The sequence below is a fragment of the Bubalus kerabau genome, chromosome 2, assembly GCF_029407905.1.
Source record: "Bubalus kerabau isolate K-KA32 ecotype Philippines breed swamp buffalo chromosome 2, PCC_UOA_SB_1v2, whole genome shotgun sequence".
NCBI lineage: Eukaryota > Metazoa > Chordata > Mammalia > Artiodactyla > Bovidae > Bubalus > Bubalus kerabau.
This window is the reverse complement of record NC_073625.1, coordinates 159,459,909-159,480,332: the sequence shown is the minus strand read 5'-3', so window position 1 is coordinate 159,480,332 and position 20,424 is coordinate 159,459,909. Positions and strand designations below refer to the sequence as shown.

At 38.4% G+C, this 20,424-nt stretch overlaps 1 protein-coding gene across 2 annotated transcripts in view; it reads right to left on the bottom strand.

Moving 5' to 3' along the window:
• GPR149 (G protein-coupled receptor 149) overlaps nucleotides 1-20,424 on the bottom strand; it is a 156,054-nt gene that overhangs the window by 77,274 nt on the left and 58,356 nt on the right. Inside the window, exons 1-2 of one of the 2 annotated variants that reach the window (XM_055570349.1) lie at nucleotides 3,855-4,874; nucleotides 2,701-2,893 (exon numbers count right to left, since the gene is read on the bottom strand). The exons of the other annotated variant lie outside the window; for it this stretch is intronic. Of the exons in view, the coding sequence (XP_055426324.1) occupies nucleotides 2,701-2,893; nucleotides 3,855-4,874 (1,213 nt within the window). Of the gene's footprint in view, nucleotides 1-2,700; nucleotides 2,894-3,854; nucleotides 4,875-20,424 lie in introns of those variants that run through there. 2 annotated transcript variants of the gene reach the window in all.

Below are 20,424 nucleotides of genomic sequence, written 5' to 3'. Positions count from 1 at the left end.
TATTCCACAGACAGAGGAGCCTGGTGGGCTTACAGTCCATGAGGTCACAAAGAATTGGACACAACTGAGCACACACGCTCATTTGTTCTGAAAAGCAAAATCCTATTTAGGACATGAATTAGCTCTAGTCTTCTGATTTTAATCACATCTTGCCAATGACAGTTTTAGACATAAGTAATTTTGTCAGCTTATAAATACAATTCTTCAGCGTAATATGCCACCAGATACTTTGACTTCATCAAAAAAAAGGAAGCCGAAAATCTGATTTTTATACTTAGAAAGTATTTTACTTGAACTGTCTGTTTAATTTTAAAACAAAATGGGTGTGAAAGCCATATCCAATCCATATGTCTGCCACCTGAGACTTCCGTGTTAAAACTATCCTGTTTTAAAACCACTTTTGTCTTGAGACATTAGTAATACAGATTATTGTTGGAAAAAGGAGAGAACTATTATCCCTGGAAACTTCATTTTCTGGTTGCATGTCTCTCAGTTTCCATATAGTGAAGCTGAGATGTAGAATCGTGTTTATATCATATTTACGGTAAGTATGAATTAGGGAAAAATATGTTCCTTTTCTTGTTCCTGGAATTTTCAGCAAAAAACAAAACAATGGCAACAAAAAAACATTAAAGGGGAACACTAATCTGTTAAGGAGAAAAAGCTTAAGTGTGAAACTGGAGCCATCAAAGTACTATAACTATATAGAATCAAAGTACTATATCAAGTAACTGACCAAGCTCCTGCCCACCTGAGGATGAGCCATCTTTGGAGTTTCAAAATTGTGTGTCATCCTAGCAATAGGAAAATTTATGGTGGGTCAGATAGTGAAAATACACCATTCTTATTCTTATAATTTCCCTGTGGCAGAGCCTGGGATCAAAAGAGAATGAAGCCATTTTAAATAAATGTTTTTCACGTTTTGTTTCTGAAGCCATGCTTCTCTAGACTTACATTTCAACATCTTCCCTGAATTTTTACGTCTCTCCCTGTATTGCCCTATACAAATAAGGGCAATGGAAATTTTAGAGGAAAAATATTACTTTGATCTTGAAAGGTGTGGTTCTAATTTCAAACATGAAATATTAACTTGATTATTGATTCCACTAGCCTGCTGTAGGTTCTTCTGTCCTGTGCAGTACCAGAGAGACTGCTTCCTAGACGATTTACAGTGATAGATATGTTGTACTGCTTTGTTTTCGACTTTGATAGAGGTGTCCTTTAGTTCTTAAAAAGACTGCTCTAAATTCTTCTTGTCTGTCTTACAATTTTAAATATATAAGGTAGGATTGCTTCATTAATTTAGTGACAAAATATTAATGTTTGATAGAATGGTAGAACTTTCAGGTCTGTAAGTAATTTTTATATGTTCTATGTTCTTCTGTGTTTTCTATCAAAAAGATTTATTTTTCATTTTCTATGTCACCATTGCTCTGGATATTAATCTCCAGAAGCACATACTATTACAAGTTCTGTGGTTATTGTATTTTAAGGGCATAGACAAATTTGGTGTCTTTTGAGAATAAAACTTTATGGCACCCTTAACACTAAAAAAATCTTCAGGTTATTTGAAAATTATCTAGATGTTAAATGTCATGAATACATGGAAAATGAGCAGTTCATGACTATTGAATGTTATAAAATAACCCTGTTGAAGAATTGATTACAGAGTATTCTTTAATAGTCTCCAGTTTTTATAGCCCTAATATAGTCTGAGATGGACTGTTTTCATTCACTCTTTCTTCTCTGTTAAACAAAAATATACTTGCTTATTCTGAGTAAAGGACAATTAATGGAAGAGTTAATTCAGCATACACTAATGCATTTATTAGTGTATTGGATTTATTAAATGGTAGAACATCCTATCTTTTTTCTGGAACGACAAAAAAGATATCCTTTTCCTTCCTGATAGAGTAAAAACATACAGGTCATTCCTCAACTTTTCCTGTCTTAGTATAGGAACAATTACACTCTATTGAGCTTTATAATTGACTCCATTCCTGTTAAAGATGCAGTTTTTAAAACAGATTTTTTTTAGTAACTAATGATGAGATTTATACATGAACAACTCTGCCAACCTTTGTCCTTTCTTGAAATTATAGGTATTTGGGGGGGGGTTGTCGTTTGTGTATATATCTGTATGTTTTCTAAAGGCAGAGGCATACACTTAAAATTTGTTTTGGAAATGTTTTTAGGTGCTCCTATTGCTTACTCTGAAAACTTTCCAACACCCTGGAAGAATACAAATAATGGAAAATAATGGAAACGCTTTTCTTTACTGTTCCACTCAATAATAATAAACTTTAACATAATGAATTTTAACTTTTCAAAAATGCAGGCTTCTCCTATGTAGACTTGGGAGGGGGATTTATTTTCTACTCAGCTAAGAGTTATGGTGGATATAACATCTAAAGTCCTTGGTCGATTTCATGCTGGGTTGAATGAATTCTCTTTCTTTTTTTAATCACCTAAAATAACCATTCAATGTACATGCAGTCCACAGAGTTGTTTTAAACCTGTCTCATTTAAAATTTACTCCAGCACTGTGCTGATAATTGTTTAACATATCTTCCTTTTATGTACCATTTCACTTGTCCTTGGACTCTTCATCACCTACTAAGGCAACTTTCTCAAAAGACCACCTTTCTGTATTTGACCCTCTGCATACTGTTCTCAACCTCTGCACTATCCAGGACTTACGTTTTTTTCCATCTGATGTCACTGCATATGTGTTCTGCTTGCAGTTGATGATGCAGCCACAGGGCAAGTGTGTCCAATATTTAGACAAGACAAACACTGGCGTTACAGTGGTGGCCAGGAGGGTTAGCATAAAGCTGAGCATCTCAAAGGGAAGGCTCTGAAACCCCAAGATGTGCTGGACCGCCATGTGGATCTGTAAAAGCAGAGAGCTTCAGACCTATCCCAGGAAAACGTTTTCCACTTTGCCAAGCCTTTTCCCCCAAGCATGCTGCCTCAGCTCCCTTCTCCAGGCCCCTTTCCTATCTGAGAGCTAGAAGCTCCGCTCCTGAGCTGGCATCACTGGTTTTGGGCTACCAGGATCCTTTGGGAAGAGGCCAGCTTCCCCAGACTGCACAGGCTTTTGAGGGTTTCCACTCCTGAGTGCCTGGTCTGTGCTGGCTGCCAGCTCAAGTTTCCACCAGGAAAGCACAGTTCACAACATGAAAAAACGCTATCCCAGAAAACAGGCAAGCATCTGTGAAACCTGTACTTGGTACTCCAGATGTCCTTTGTCAAATCCCTAGCCCCTCAGCCCTGCCAGGCCATGCTTGTCACTCTAGGGCACCACCTGCCACTTCTCTCCTCTGGATCTCTCTTGGAGGCGTGAACAAAAGCCGGTTTTGTCTACTCTCTGTTCTCTCTACTAGTGGTTATGCCTCTCCTCTCTTCCTGATGGGGATGGGCTGCGACCTTACTATGGAGGAATGGAGCAAAGATGAGCGCAGGACAGAAGACTCTGGGAATAATAGAGGCATACAATGTTTTCCTTTACTGCCTCCCTCCTTTTCTGAATACTCCCAGACGTTGCTCGGAGAGAGAACAACCTTGACCATGACAGATCTGGGAAAACTAAGTCTCCTGCGCCTGAAAGCGCTCCCCGCCCTCCTCCCTAATTTTGAATGGAGAAGCACTTAGCAAAGGCTTCGCGGCTGCTAGTCCTACTCGTGAACTGCTTTCCTCCAAGTGCTTCTTGAAAACCAATCGAGATACATTTGTAAACGGACTAAACTGCACATCTCTGGGTGACCCTCCAAACCAGGGGCGCTGGTCTCATCAACACGCACTCATACTGTCTGGAACACACATCCGCACACCGTGAGCAACCGCACTTTTACCATCATGGGCAGCCAAAGGGTGACTCTTATCAGCGCTAAGATCAAAGAAAAGCGCTTCTGCGCTACGCTCACGGTGAAGCTCCTGGTGCCAAAGAGAGTCCCCCGGTTCTCGCGCCTGCAGTCTCCAGCCACAGCGGCAGCACAGTGCCCCGGCTCCTGCCCTGGCCCTGAGCTCCTCGCGGGTGGACCGGGTCCAAACACGGTGTCCGAGCTCGGGGAGCATCCTCCAGAGCACCGCGGGGCCGGACCTGGAGCATCATCTGGGGACAGGGAAAGCACTCTCCCTCCAGTTGCAGGGGTCCCTGGAGTGGAAGCGCCGCGGGAAATTTCCTGGTAGTTGGCGTGAAGTCTCGGCGGCTGCTCGGAACACAGCAACTGGTGAGTGAGCGGGACCGAGAGGCCGGCTAGTATTCCGAAAGCTGAAGTGTACACAGCGAAGAGGAGCAGCACGTAGGAGCTGGAGCAGTCGGCCAGACAGCCCCAAGGCGTGCGCACGAAGGCGCCCCAGCCGCACAGAGGGAGCGCCGAGAGCAGCAGACTGGCTGCCCATACGGTCAGCGCCACTCCGAGCACCTGGCCGGATCTTCTGGAGGTTGCCTGGCTCCCCACAGCCCTGTGCATCGTGTAAAAGTTGTAGGAGACTAAGAGAGTCGCCTTCAAGTTGCTCGAGAGGCCCTGGCATAAATAAAGTAAGGCAGAGATGGTGCACAGAGACTGGAAGTAGTCAGAGACCCCATTTGGCCACTGCAAAAACATGAAGATGGTCACCGACAAGACGCTCATGAGATCATCCCCAGACCAGGAAGCCACAAGCATGGACACCACAGTTCTGTTCCGCATTTTCAGCAGAGAAACTAGTGAATAAATGCTGCCTGCCAGGGCTGCCAGAGTCATTAGGCATGTCAGGCAAAAAAGATAGATATTCACGGTTCCTGGCGGATTTAAAGGGTCTGTCGAATTATGGTTTCCTTTCCACAGGTTAGAGTCATTTGTTGATAAGTTACTGAGAAACACAGACATTATCCTTGGTCAATATTCAATTTCTTTTTCAATAGGTCTGTAAATAGTCTCACGATTAATAAGCATGGCTGTTAGTTGCAAATCAGATCTCATTTTCTCCTACCAAGTTTCCCTCAAAATGTTCCACGGTCATTCCTGCAGAAAACGGTCAGACAAGTCTCCGTTAGACCTGACTCAACTCATATTTGAAAAATGGGTTCCACTTAAAGCAGCAATAAGAAACTTTTCAACATTTCAATTAAAAAAAAAAAAAAAGCCAAAAACTCCCTCCTGAAACCAGCAAGTTTCAGGCATGAAAGCAAAAGCTCCTCAAGTAGACTGGAAAACAATGATGTCTGGATCCTTTTGGGTCCTTCTTTGGAGCAAAGCAGCTTTGGCTTGAGGTAATCAAACTCTATTCACTTTTTAAGAGCAGTAAAATGATGCATTTGGTTCCAGAGCTGGATTCAAAGGCAGAGAGATTATCAGATAGATTTCAGCTTGGCCGGTTCACAGACTGGGAGACAGAGAGAAAACGAGAGAGAGTCACTGAGCACAGCTCCCCATCGGAATTGCTGTGTTCTTCAATCAGCCTGTGATCCTCAGAGCTGCAGGAAGGAGGAGTCAGTCAGCTCTTAAGCAGGAGAGAAGCAGGAACAAAAGGGAGGGGAGTTCTGTGTGTGAGCGAAATGATGTACATCTCCTCAGCCTGCCTTATTTGAAGCAAGAGACAATGTCTTTGCTAAGCCTACCCTTTTGGTTTTGACATATAAAACTAACCCAAATACTTGCTCAGGCTTGATGTGAATGAAAAATAGCATCTTGTTTTCATTTCAGAGGCCCAAGCTACTCTGCTAAGGGGCTGCTTTTATTCTTATAAAATTGTTATAAAATTCTTATAGACCTCTCTGATCTATAATCCACTGGAGGAAGAATATCGTCAATGCTATTTTAAAGAAAATAGGAGGTACCAGCTTTGTTTGTTTTTAAAATATCTATTGTACTTAAGAATGTCATTACGGTCCTCACTACACTAAACAAGATTTTGGAGACTCTTCGGGTGGATACATTCTAACTTTAGGCATGTAACTATATTATGCCAATGTCATAAAGTAAGCAAGCTGCTATTTGAATAAATAACAATTTCTAGTTGTTAAAGTTAGATAACAGTATATAGGGCATAAAAGGGAGGTTACCTCACAAAAACATTTTTAACCAGAGTATTTGGGGTGCTTTGTACAATAAATGAATTTCTGAACTCATTTTAAGAATCATCAATTTTGAAAGATGTGGGGCTTAACAAAGAAGTAACAGCAATAGCTCTGGTCCAATATTTCCCAGGATGCTCTAGGGTAGTATTCCTTCACAGCTCAGCTTCGTGACATGAATGAAGGCTGCCTTTTGGGAAAGGGAAAGGACGAGGTTCATATGGTAATGATCTAAGTAAATAGATGTGGTAATAGAACTCTGATCATTCCTTTCATATTAAAGGTAAGTGAAGCTACATTTTGAACCTGACTTTATGCAAATGAAAAGTGACTGTATTAGTCATTGCCGGCCATACCCTTCAAAAGACACAGTAGAAGCTTCACTAATCTTGACATACTGTTCAATTTCTCTTTCACTCAGCAAATGGAAACAAAAGCCACCTGTGACAGCTAACTCAGCACTCTGACTCTTCCTACTGATAGCAATGGACCTTGCAGAGTAGTGTGAGGAAAAAGGTTCTCAGTTAATTTTCAATACAGTGTTTAACCTTGGTTTGTAGTTGGGTTGGATAATATGTATCACATTGCTAAAATGCCATGGGTAGGAATAAATAATAAGTGTCACAATAACATTTGAGGCCTGCAGACATTCTCCCTATCATTAACATCATTTCTGGGTTTGCTATTAAACGTAATTTTGGAAAAGGGATAGGATACCTAAGCATCATGTTGCCCTGGTCTCTACCATATGACAGAGGGGCAAAAGAGTTACTACACTTCCAAAGGTTAGTGGTAGAATTTTCAGCCAGTAGGGAGCTAGGAGAGAAATCTGGATTTCATTCCAGACTGTGCTATTGCTGATTGTATAACCTTGGGTAAAGTTCTTATACTTTCTCTGGTGTCTGTTTCCACATCTGTAAAATACAGGGCTTGACTGGATCATTTTTAGGCCCTTTCAAGTTCTGAATTTTGATGATATGGTTTTTAAACAGTTCAGGTTAACTTTGTCTCAATTTTCTTTTCTGCCTACTTCACAATAATCAATATTGAACTGATGCTTGGGTTCTCCATGCTTTCTCTTTCCCTTTTATGATGACATGGAAGCCCTTGCCAACATGAAGAATGTATCAGATTCAAGCAGTCTGGAATGTTAGGTCAACTGAAGGATCATAGCTGCCCTGGAGGGCTGTGAGAACCTATAGTAAGCTTTGTATGAATAAGAAGTAGAGTTCATTGTGTAAGTCACTGTGTTTTAGGGGGGCTGTTATTGGATGGTAGCCTAGTTCATCCTAATGCCATTAAGTACATGGTTGTCCCCACACACTTAGAAAGTGATGGGGCCAATTTTTAAAATTGTAGACTGGCTTTGCATTCTTAATTACAACACATACAAACATTTTCTAATTGCCCACTTTTAGCACTGCATGATTGGAAACACTTCCAATGACTTTTGACAATTATAAAGTTTTGTTTGTTTTTCTTTCTCAGAAAGAATATTTGATATATCTAATTTTTCAAAGTTTTAATTTATAAACAACCTTTGACCAAGCTTTATGTTATATATATATACACACACACACACACACACACACACACACACATATTGCAAGTGTGTTCAGTCGCTTAGTCGTGTCTGACTCTTTGTGACCCCATAGCTGTATCCTGCCAGGCTCCTGTATTTTATATATATATATACGTATAAAACATAAAGCTTGCATTTGAAACCTGGGTTGGGAAGATCCCTTGGAGATATATATATATATTATGAGTTTCTTGAAAGTTGTAAGCCTTCCACTTACCAAAATCTCCATCTCTCTGCAATATCCTCCTGCATTAAAAAAAAAAAAAAAATCACTCTAAATGCCTTTCAGCTAACCAGGAAAACATTTAGGAGGCTGAGGAGAAAGATTTCTTAGTTCTTGTGAGTGAGCCTTGTTCCTCTGTCTCACTTATGGTAAAGCTTATATCTCAATTATTTAAAATCCTGTCTTCAAATTATTTAATAATGCAAATTTATATTGATTTAAATTAAAATTATGATTATGGCAGAATAGTTTAGGTTAAGATGCATTTATTGTCCCAATGCTGTTTTGGTTACTTTAAAAATGTAGCATTACAGACTATAAAACAACCTAGAGAGAATTACATGGAAAACATTTCATTAGGCTTTTAGTTTATGAAGTCTTATATATGTTAATATAGAACATTTATAGAGAGAAATAGATTTATTGTTAATGCTTGCTCCTTTTACTCAATCTGGGCAATGCTCTTGACCATGGTAGTTCTGAAGGTCCACCTTGCCATATAATAAAGATAATATCTGGAGAAGAATTTTAATATAGAGCTCTGTGAAGCACTGAGTGGATTGAGAATGACCGAATTTATCCAATAGAATAAAAATATAAATAATATATAGTTATTCTAAACATAATTATATGGGCTTCCCAGGTGGCACAGTTGGTAAAGAATCTGCCTGCCAATGAAGGAGACACAAAAGATGTGGGTTTGATCCCTGAATCGGGAAGATCCCCCGGAAGAGAAAATGGCAACTCACTCTAATATCCTTGCCTGGAAAATTCCATGGACAGAGGAGCCTGGTGGGCTACAGTCCATAGATTCACAAAGAGTAGGATACAACTGAGTGCAGACACAGTCATTCCAAATATAACTATACAGTGTAAACTATCATTCATTCATTCATTCAACATCTGTTTGGGTGTCTAAAGTTCAGACAATGTACATTAATGGTAAACAGAACGTTAGAGTTCCTGCCTTTAAGAAGCTTATGGTCCAGTCATTTTTCAAATTATCTTCTTCCTTAAATTCCTCTCAAAAACCTCTCATCCCAAGGGATTCCATACAGTAAATATTTAATGCTTAGGATGAGAATGTCCTTATGCACAACAAATTGACCAAGTCTTAAATTAGTAATGAGGTAATGCAGGAGGAGCCCTGCATCTTATTTTCCCTAGACCCATTTGGGCTGTTCATGCCTGCTCAGTTGTGTCTGACTTTTTTTTTTTTTTTTAATTCTTTTTTTTTTTAATTTTATTTTATTTTTAAACTTTACATAACTGTATTAGTTTTGCCAAATATCAAAATGAATCTGCCACAGATCTTCCCAACCCAGGTATCAAACCCACAACTCTTGCGTCTCCTGCATTGGCAGGCAGATTCTTTACCAGCTGAGCCACCAGGTCTCCAAGGTTTCAATGAAATTATTTCAATATCTCAGTATCTTGAGGATAGAATTCTTTACCGTCTGAGCCAGTAAAGATTCTGCCTGCAATGCAGGAGACCTGGGTTCAATCCCTGGGTTGGGAAGATCTCCTGGAGTAAGAAATAGCAAACCACTCCAGTATTCTTTCCTGGAGAATTCCATGGGGTCACAAAGAGTCAGGCACAACTGAGGGGGCATGGCTACTATCCATGGGGCTGGCAGGCTACAGTCCATGGGGTCTCAAAGAGTTGAATACAACTGAACAGCTAATACCCTGAGGACAGAATAATATCCTCAGCGAAGTACTAAAACTGTAAGTGACATATGAAGCAGTTGCGATATTATTATTTAGCTTCTTTTCACTACAGACCTGATAAAAACTCGTAAGTAGCTATGAGAATAGTTCTTGGTTCTGTTCTGGTCCAGATTTCTCTTCATCCTGCATGGCTTGTGTTATTCTGGATCCTTAATTTTTCTGTGATGCCCCCTCACCCCTGCCACCTCCACATTGTTCCTGACCCACACCAATGTGTGCTGGGATCTGTTTGTTATTTAATTGCTCGGTTGTGTCTGACTCTTTTGCTTCCCCATAGTCTGTAGCCCGCCAGGCTCCTATGTCCATGGGATTTCCCAGGCAAGAATACTGGAGTGGTTGCCATTTCCTTCTCCAGGGGATCTTCCCAACCCAGGGATCGAACCCTGTCTCTTGTGTCTCCTGCATCAGCAGGTATGTTCTTTACCATTGAGCCACAGGGGAAGCCTTTTAAATAAAGCATTTCTTAGTATTTCAGAAATCTCTCAGTCTCTACATCTAATAAGGCTCAAGATTCATTTTAAGTACCAAAACTTCATCAACCATGTTTTCAGAGATGATTGTTTTTTCTGATTCTTTACAAAATGAATCTACTCATTGCCCTAGGAGTGGCTTCTCTCTCAGTGCTATGGCTTTGCTTTCTAATCTGAGCACTCTCTCCTGTAGGAGTATCATTGTTTTGCCTTGAGGTGATATCTGGGGCATAATAATGGGAAATATGTTTTATCTCATGTCTTTTGGGAGGAAGAGTAATTTCCTTCTTGAGGTCCCAGTTTTCTTCACTAAGTAAAAACAATGAAAAAAAAAAAAAAACAAGAATGACCATGAAAGGTTTCTCAGTTCATTTTAGGGGCTGGCAAGCTATGATTTGTTTTTAGAAGTGAAGTTTTACTGGAACATAGCCACACCCATTTGTTTAAGTCTTTTTATGGTTGTTTCCAAGGTACAATAACAGTTGAACCCTAAGTAGTTGTGACAGAGACTGTGCCAAAAATATTTACTATCTAGCACTTCACAGAAAAAAATTTGTTGATCCTTGGCTTATCTAAAACAGGAACATTTCAGCGCAAAGTAACCCCAATTAATAGAATGACTGGATCATTTGTGAGATTTAGACAAATCCATATCTCATATATTCTAACATATGTAGCAATAGTATAATATATATACTATATTATATAATAAATTATATATATTTGTACATAAATATATAATTAATATCAATAACAACAATAGCAATGGCTAACACATTTTTAGTTCATATAATGTGCTGGACATTCTTCTAAGTTATCTATACATATCAACTAATTTAATTTCACAATACTAGCATGTTGATAACAGTTTTAGACCCCTTTCTCTAAACAAAGGAATTGAGACACAGTGAGTAAATAACCCACCTAAAATTACACTGCCTGTAAATGGATTTGACCCAGGTTATTCAGAGACATAACAATGGCTTACAGAGGCAAAGTTGTATGTGGTTTATTTTTCTGCCCTATTCTCTAGATTTCTTGCCTTTGCAAGCACCCTGTGAGCTTTAATAAATCAGAGGGATTGCTGGGGAAGACAACTTCCTGAAGGAATACAGATTTCTGAGGTCCTAACTCAGCAATAGAATGATACAGATGGCCTCCTGTTCTTCCTTTTCATTTCGTATCACTGAGCTCCAAGGGTTTTAAACAAATTATCTCCGTAGCTTTTAGTTAAGGAGAAGTAAAGTTTTATCCAAACTCTGTAGCTGAGAAGTCAGAGCATATGAGCAAAATCACTTGTTGAAGATGCTGTAATTCAGGGACTGAAGTGGAAATTAAATGTACTTTCTTCCTTTTCTCAACTTGTCTCTACACCCAGGGGCAGCAGTGTCTCTGGGCTATGTAGTGAGAAATACCCCAGGGTTTGGAGTGTATTTGAAATGAAAAGGTTATGTATTTATGAAGCATTTTTAAAATTTTGCATGACATAGAGACACAGTAAAGGCTTAGAAATTGTAGTCCTGCAGAGGTGAAAAGTGATATTGATCCTCTGATCACTGTGGTGGAGAAGCTGGGCTCAACAACCAGAATGATTTCTAGCTCTTATCAGGCTTGCTTTGAACTCTTACAACAAGCCATTTAATCTCACCTATGGCTCAGTTCCTCTATCTTCATAGACAGGAAAATGATACCTATCCAGCAGAATTTTAAAAGCTCAGAAGAAAAGCATCATAAAAGTTTAGAATATATAATGATGAGTTTCCGTGTACTTCTTTCTGTAACTGGCAGTTTTCTTCGCAGTGAAATGCTACGCCAGCACCAGCTCTGGCTTGTCCAGTAGACGACAATAAAGGAGAAGCTGTTGTGATGGAGCATTTATCCTTTCCATTCCATTCTATTTCCACATATGATGCATATCACAACCATAAACGTCACTGAACACATCATGTTATTTCTCATTTGATGATCAAATTAATGAAATGTACAATGGAGAGAGAATAGAGGAAAAGGAGAAATGATGGGGAGAGGAAGGCAGAGAGAGAGAGAATGAGGATAAATGAATGCCTAGTAGGAAAGCATCTGGACTAATACATTAGGGTACTGCTGGTGACAGGCATTGGAGTTGGAAGGAATATGGCTGACCCAGCAAGGTCAGGAGAAGACAAAGAGAAACTGATAGACACAGATTCTATATTTTAAAATCGACTTGTTCCAGAAAGGACTGGAGTTGACAACCAGTAAGTCAGACATGAAAATGGGTTAAATGTAACTATAAAGATATGTCAAAGGAAAAAAAGACATACAAAACTACAAAAGAAAACCTTGCTCTCAGGGTGCAGAAGCGATGACTATCAGCAGTTTCATGTGTACTCACAAATGGAATTGATACATAAATGGAATCACACTTACATCTTGTTTTTTTGTTGTTGTTGTTAAATGTATGAAATCATCTTGTGAATCACTTCATGTAAGCACTTATTTCCTATTATATGTTGTTGTTGCTGTTGTTCAGTCACTCAGTCGTGTCTGACTCTTTTCAGCTCCATGGACTGTAGTCAGGGGCGCCTCTGTCCATGGAATTCCCAGGCAAGAATACTGCAGTGGGTTGCCATTTCCTTCTCCGGAAAATCTTCCTGACCCAGGGATCGAACCCATGTCTTCTGCATCTTCACATTGGCAGGCAAATTCTTTACCACTGAGCCATGGGGATGGCGGGAAGCTATTTTATGTTTGGCTGTGTTGGCTACATTGTTGTCGTTGTTGTTTAGTAAGTAAGACGGGTCAGATTGCAAGAATACTGGAGAGGGTTGCCATTTCCTTCTCCAGGGGATTTTCTCAACCCAGGGATCAAACCCAAATCTCCTGCATTGGCAGGCGGATTCTTTATCACTGAGCCCACTGAGCCACCAGGGAAGCCATTTGGCTGCATAGATGAACTAGAATTTATTTAGTTAATTCCTTATTAAAGAGCATGTAAGGATTTTTCCCCTATTTTTTTTTTTTTTGCTCTAAAACAATAATGTTTAGTGAACATCCTTGTACACATGTCAAGGCACCTTTTTGCAAGTACATACTCAAGGTAAATTCCCAAAGTTGAAATTGCTGGGCCAATTTTTTTTTTTCAGTTTTGACATATTTATCTGTGTGCCTACCAAAAAGTTGTACAACAATGGTAGTATAAACTCAAATATATTAAGACTGTTTCTCCTACATTCTCACCAATACTGAACATACAAGCAACTCCTGCTGCTCAATTCCAGAAAAATAAATGACCTAATCAAAAAATGGGCCAAAGAACTAAATAGACATTTCTCCAAAGAAGACACCCAGATGGCTAACAAACACATGAAAAGATGCTCAACATCACTCATTATCAGAGAAATGCAAATCAAAACCACTATGAGGTACCATTTCACACCAGTCAGAATGGCTGTGACCCAAAAGACTACAAGCAATAAATGCTGGAGAAGGTGTGGAGAAAAGGGAACCCTCTTACACTGTTGATGGGAATGCAAACTAGTACAGCCACTATGGAGAACAGTGTGGAGATTCCTTAAAAAACTGGAAATAGAACTGCCTTATGATCCAGCAATCCCACTGCTGGGCATACACACCAAGGAAACCAGAAGGGAAAGAGACACGTGTACCCCAATGTTCATCGCAGCACTGTTTATAATAGTCAGGACATGGAAGCAACCTAGATGTCCATCAGCAGATGAATGGATAAGAAAGCTGTGGTACATATACACAATGGAGTATTACTCAGCCATTAAAAAGAATACATTTGAATCAGTTCTAATGACTTGGATGAAACTGGAGCCTATTATACAGAGTGAAGTAAGCCAGAAAGAAAAACACCAATACAGTATACTAACGCATATATATGGAATTTAGAAAGATGCTAATAACCCTGTATACGAGACAGCAAAAGAGACACTGATGTATAGAACAGTCTTTTGGACTCTGCGGGAGAGGGAGAGGGTGGGATGATTTGGGAGAATGGCATTGAAATATGTATAATATCATATATGAAATGAGTCGCCAGTCCAGGTTCGATGCACGATACTGGATGCTTGGGGCTGGTGCACTGGGACGACCCAGAGGGATGGTATGGGGAGGGAGGAGGGAGAAGGGTTCAGGATGGGGAACACATGTATACCTGTGGTGGATTCATTTTGATATATGGCAAAACCAATATAATATTGTAAAGTTAAAAAATAAAATAAAAAAATAATAATACAAAAAATAAAAGTTTTTTTGGTCAATCTGCTAGGTTAAAAAATATTGATTTACAAAACTACAATGATATATCATTTCACACTGGTCAGAATGGCCATCACCAAAGAGTCTACAAATGATAAATGCTGGAGAGAGTGTGGAGGAAAGGGAACGCTCTTGCATTGTTGGTGGGAATGTAAACTGATACAGCCATGATGAAAGACAGTATGGAGATTCCTTAAAAAACTAGGAATAAAACCTCCATATGACCCAGAAACCTCACTCCTTGGCATACACCCTGAGGAAGCCAAAATTGAAAAAGACACATGTATCCCATTGTTCACTGCAGCGCTATTTACAATAGCTAGAACATGGAAGCAACCTAGATGTCCATTGACAGATGAATTGATAAAGAAGTTGTGGTACATATACACAATATGAATATTAATAAGCCATAAAAAGGAACACACTTGAGTTAGTTCTCATGAAGTGGATGAACCTAGAGCCTCTTATACAGAGTGAAGTCAGTCAGAAAGAGAAAGACAAATATTGTATACTAACACATATATACAGAATCTAGAAAAATGGTACTGAAGAATTTATTTGCAGGGCAGCAGTGGAGAAACAGACATAGAGGATAGACTTATGGACATGGGGAGAGGGAAGGAGAGGGTGAGATGTATGTTGAGAGTAACATGGAAACTTATATTACCAAATATAAAATAGATAGCCAATGGGAATTTGCTGTATGGCTCAGGCAACTCAAACAGGGGGTCCGTATCAAGCTAGAGGGGTGGGATGGGGAGGGAGATGGGAGGGAGGTTCAAGAGGGAGGGGATATATGTATACCTATGTCTGATTCATGTTGAGGATTGACAGAAAACAACAAAATTCTATAAAGCAATTATCCTTCAATTAAAAAATAAATTAATTAAAATATATTGATTTATAAGTGTCTGTTAATATTAAGGAAATAAGAACATTATATGTTCAGATATTTGTTATGAATTTATCAATTCTATTATAATTTTGTTGATTAATATTTTAGGAAATTATTTTATTCAGACTATTGCAATTGGGAAAGCATTCATTAATGAGAAATTACTCAAAGAAAGGCTTCCTTGGTGACTCAGATGGTAAAGAATCCACAATGCAGGAGACTTGGGTTTGATCTCTGGGTTGGGAAGGTCCTCTGAAGGAGGCCATGTCAACCCACTTCAGTATTCTTGCTTGGAGAATCCCCATGGACAGAGGAGACTGGTAAGCTACAGTCCATGGGGTTGCAAAGAGTTGGACATGACTGAGCGACCAAGCACACTCAAAGAAAAGGAAGGGGCCTTGTTTGTACAGAGGGAAGTAAACGGAGGAATTATTGATAAGGATGAAGGTGGGTTTTATTTTGGGAAATGCCAGAATAAGGTGGATCATTGGATTTAGCCATTTCCCAGAGAATAAAGAGTGGAAATCTCTCAACTATTACTGCTTTCTGGGAGCAAAGGGTTCAGCTAAAGTTGAAAATTGTCATTCCTTTTGTTCAAAATAAATTATGTTGCTGAACAATTTCAGTTCAGTTCAGTTCAGTCTCTCAGTCATGTCCGACTCTTTGCAGCCCCGTGAATTGCAGCACGCCAGGCCTCCCTGTCTATCACCAACTCCCGGAGTTTACCCAAACTCATGTGCATTGAGTCGGTGATGCCATCCAGCCATCTCATCCTCTGTCATCCCCTTCTCCTCCTGCCCCCAATCCCTCCCAGCATCAGGGTCTTTTCCAATGAGTCAACTCTTCGCATGAGGTGGCCAAAATATTGGAGTTTCAGCTTCAGCATCAGTCCTTCCAATGAACACCCAGGACTGATCTTTAGAATGGACTGGTTGGATCTCCTTGCAGTCCAAGGGACTCTCAAGAGTCTTCTCCAACACCACAGTTCAAAAGCATCAATTCTTCGGCGCTCAGCTGTCTTCACAGTCCAACTCTCACATCTATACATGACCACTGGAAAAACTATAGCCTTGACTAGATGGACCTTTGTTGGCAAAGTAATGTCTCTGCTTTTGAATATGCTATCTAGGTTGGTGATAACTTTCCTTCCAAGGAGTAAGCATCTTTTAATTTCATGGCTGAACAAGTTAGAGGTAATCAAATACTTGGTAAGTTGAAGCAGGGTCTAAGAAATAGTCTCTCAAGGGTACTTGTTAATCTTATTATGGTTTATTTTTAAAAGGAGTTTTTACTTTTTAGGCAAATTGATTGATATTTTCCTTTGTATCCCACAAAATATTTCACATCAAAAGTGTAAATAAGTTATGTCATTTTTTATACTACTATGAATTGCATTTGAATCCATATTGAATCCATATTTGAATCATGTATTGCATTTGAAATTTTTCTGCTAAATGTATTTTGGTACAAGGATTTAGAAAAGGATTTTGCTTGATTTTTATTTCCTAAGTCATTATCCAGTTGCTTCAACATAATTTTATGTAGTCTATCTTTTCTCAACTGATTTGATATGACACCTTTAAGGTATTATCATTTCCCCTATGAATTGTGTCTATTTTGATACAAATTATTCTCTGTTGATTCCTTTCTAGTGAAATAATATATATATTATAAATTTTGTTAGAATATAACATGCATACAGAAAAGTGTGCAAGTGATAAATACATAAAGTAAACTTTCACAAAGTGAGCTCTCTGTGTTATAGCACCTAAATGAAGAAACACATGACCAGAATGTTAGAAGCCCCCATGTATCTCTTCTAGCTATCACTTACCACCTCTGCAACAGTGCATGCCAAGGATAACTAGTGTCCTGACTTCTAATCTGTAGTCAGATACTAGTTTTACTTGAAAGTATGTGCTCCTTTGAGTCTAGCTTCCTTTGGTCAGAATCATATTTGCAAGATTCTTCCATGTTTTTTAATACAGTGGTTCTTTGTTTTTGATTTATCACACTCCAAATTTATGAACAGCCTACAATTTATGTATCAGTTCCATCATAGCTAAACATTTGTGTCATCAATTTAGGGTGATTACAAACGAATGCTTGTAGATTTTATCCTTGCAAGCTTACAAGTTAATTTGCTGCAGTTTCATAGCAGAATACAGGGGATTGCTGGTTTAGAAATATAGGACTTTATTATTTACAACAGCAGAAATCAGTATTTTCTTGTGCTAGTTTCCCAAGCCCAAATTCCCACAGGGTTACATGCAGAGGACTCAGTGACACTGTATACACAATGAAGGCTGTGTTATAGGAGAGAAACCCTGAACTAATTTAGGAACACAAATGGTGTATCATGAGAAGTATGCCTGTCCTTCTCTCTGAAGAGAGACACTATCCCTTAATCCCAAGGATGTAGCCAAATCTGCCTTTTACTTTGGATACAAGCATCTCTAAAAAGAGAATATAGAAGCAGTCAGCATTTCTGCTTGTAAGACATGCAGAAATGCAAGATATGCATGGATAATTAACTCTCAGGAGAAACAGGACAAATAAGTCCACAATTACTGTTTAACATTTTGACAGAGGTCCTAGCCAATGCCATGAAGAAAAAAATAGAAAGAAGAGATTGGACAGGGTGGAAGTTCAGAAAGAAAATTATCATTGTGTGCAGATGCTATACCTGGGTAGCAAAAGAACTCACAGACAAATGATTACAACTAAAAAGAGAATTCAATTGCTAGGCAAAGGATCAATTTTTAAAATCAATAGCAGTAAAAACTAACTAGAAAGTGTAATAAAATATATATATTTTCATAATTTAAATCCTTGAAGTGATAAAAATCATGAACTATCTAAGGAACTATTTTAATCATAAACACTCAACCCCTATTTACATAAAACTTGAAAACATTAATAAAAGATCATGGAAGATGATCTAAATAAATGGAGAGGTATTCCATGATTCTGGATAAAATATTTACCATTAAAATGATGTAAATTTGTTCTAAATTTATATATTCAATATTTTGTTGTTGTTTAGTTACTAAGTGGTGTCCAACTCTTTGCAACTCCATGGACTGTAGCCCATCAGGCTCCTCTGTCCATGAGATTTCCCAGGCAAGAATACTGGAGTGAGTTGACATTCCCTTCTCCAATATATTCAACATAATCCCAATTAAATTTCTAGTTGAATTTCTTGAAAAACTCAATAAACTTAAATTTATTTGGAAGGATAGAGGTCCATGAAGAGCTAAGTCCGTTGTATAAAAAGCAGTTATTCATGCAATGAAGCCATTGTTCTAAAAACAGTGTAATATTAGTACAAAAACATATAAACTACCAGTGCAACAGAACAGAATGTTTGAAGATAGGCCTATACATTTATATAACAACATATTACAAGCATTTCCCCATGAAACATCATCACTTAACTTTATGGATAAAAATAAAAATTGATCTTGATCCTGTATATACAGATAATCGTAGGTGGATCAAACACTTAAACATAAAAGGCAAACTATTACGTTCTTTTTAAGCCAGGGTAGTGAAGGTCTTATTAATTAAAACAAAACTTACAAATCATAAGGAAAAAATATTGATGCAACTTTTTACCTCAAAATTAAGAATGAATTTCTGCTAAAAAGACGAATACCATGGACATGGTTTCTGGAGAGACAACAAAAGGAAATTTTTGCAATTGCTAAAACCTGAGAAAAACAAAAGATGATTAAAATCAATTAACGGGAAGAGCTCCATCTCTAACTGGCTTATTACATTTAACATAATATCCTTAAGGTTTATCCATAATGGCCCATATTACACAATTTCCTTCTTTCTAAAGGCTGAACAATATTCCCAAGTGGTGCTAGTAGTAAAGAACTCACCTGCCAATGCAGGAGACATAAGAGATGTAGGTTCAATCCTTGGGAAGATCCCCTGTAGGAGGTAGTGGCAACCCACTCTAGTTTTCTTGCGTGGAGAATTTCAAAGACAGAGGAGCCTGGGAGGCTGCAGTCCATAGGGTTGCAACTGAATCAACTTAGCATGCACACATATACTGTATTTTCTTTATCTGTTCATCTATCAACAGGCATTTGGTTGTTTCTACATTTTGGCTATTGTGAATAGTGTGTCAATGAGCATGAAAGTGCTAATATTTCTTTGAAATAGCTAACAATGCTGAATTACACATTTGAAAAAATTTCAGAGGGTGCATAGACCTCATGATGTGTTCTTGCTACAATAGTTTTAAGTAAACATTCAGAAGACAACCATCCCCAAAGAAAAATGGGCAAAGGGTATGAGCTGGCAATTTATCAAAGATGAAGAGATGCAAAAAATAGAGAAATTCAATTTTAAAAAGTGATGAGATATCATTTTGCACCGAGTGAACCAACAAAAATAAGAAAGCTGGAAGATGCCAAAGTTTAGCAGAGCTATGAAAATAGTCACATTTTGCATTGCTGGTGGGAGTGTAGAGTGGTGCAACCATTCTGAGAAAGCACTCTTCAGAGAGATTAAGGAAATTCATCCTACAATCTGGTATTTGTATGAAGTTTTCATCCATACTCATGTGGACATGCCTCATTGTGTTCATTGTAGTCTTAGCAGTGTGGTAAGTTGGTGGTAACCTGGGTGCCCATAGCTGGAAGAGAAGATAGGCAAAATGTGGTCGGTACACACAAGCAGCCATGAGAAATACTGGTGTTGCACACAGGGCAACATGGATGGATCTTAGAAACTTGTGTTTTTAAAACAACACTAAGTAAAAGAAGGGAAATGTATGGTACAATACTATTTACATGTGTTAGAAAGAAATGCACATAAAACATTAACTCACATTTTGTAAAGACATTTTATAAATAAAAGTGTCAATATTAAATACAATAGGTTAGATCCCTAAGGGGTAAGGAAAATGGGAATAGGGTATAAAAATAAAGAGAAAAAATAATCTATTTCATGGGAGTTTTCAGGTATATTTGCATAGAGTTGAGCAAATAATTCTTAAAATTTACCAGTGTCTTGGCTGCCTCCATCTGTTCTATTTGGACTATTTGTGTTTTGGCATTTTTCTTCCTTGGTTTGATTATAGTTAGTAATATATTTTGTTGCTTTATTCAAAGTACCAGTTTCTAGGTATATTTATCAGCTCACTGTTTCTCTTCTTTTTAATTTGCTGAATTTAAAAAATCA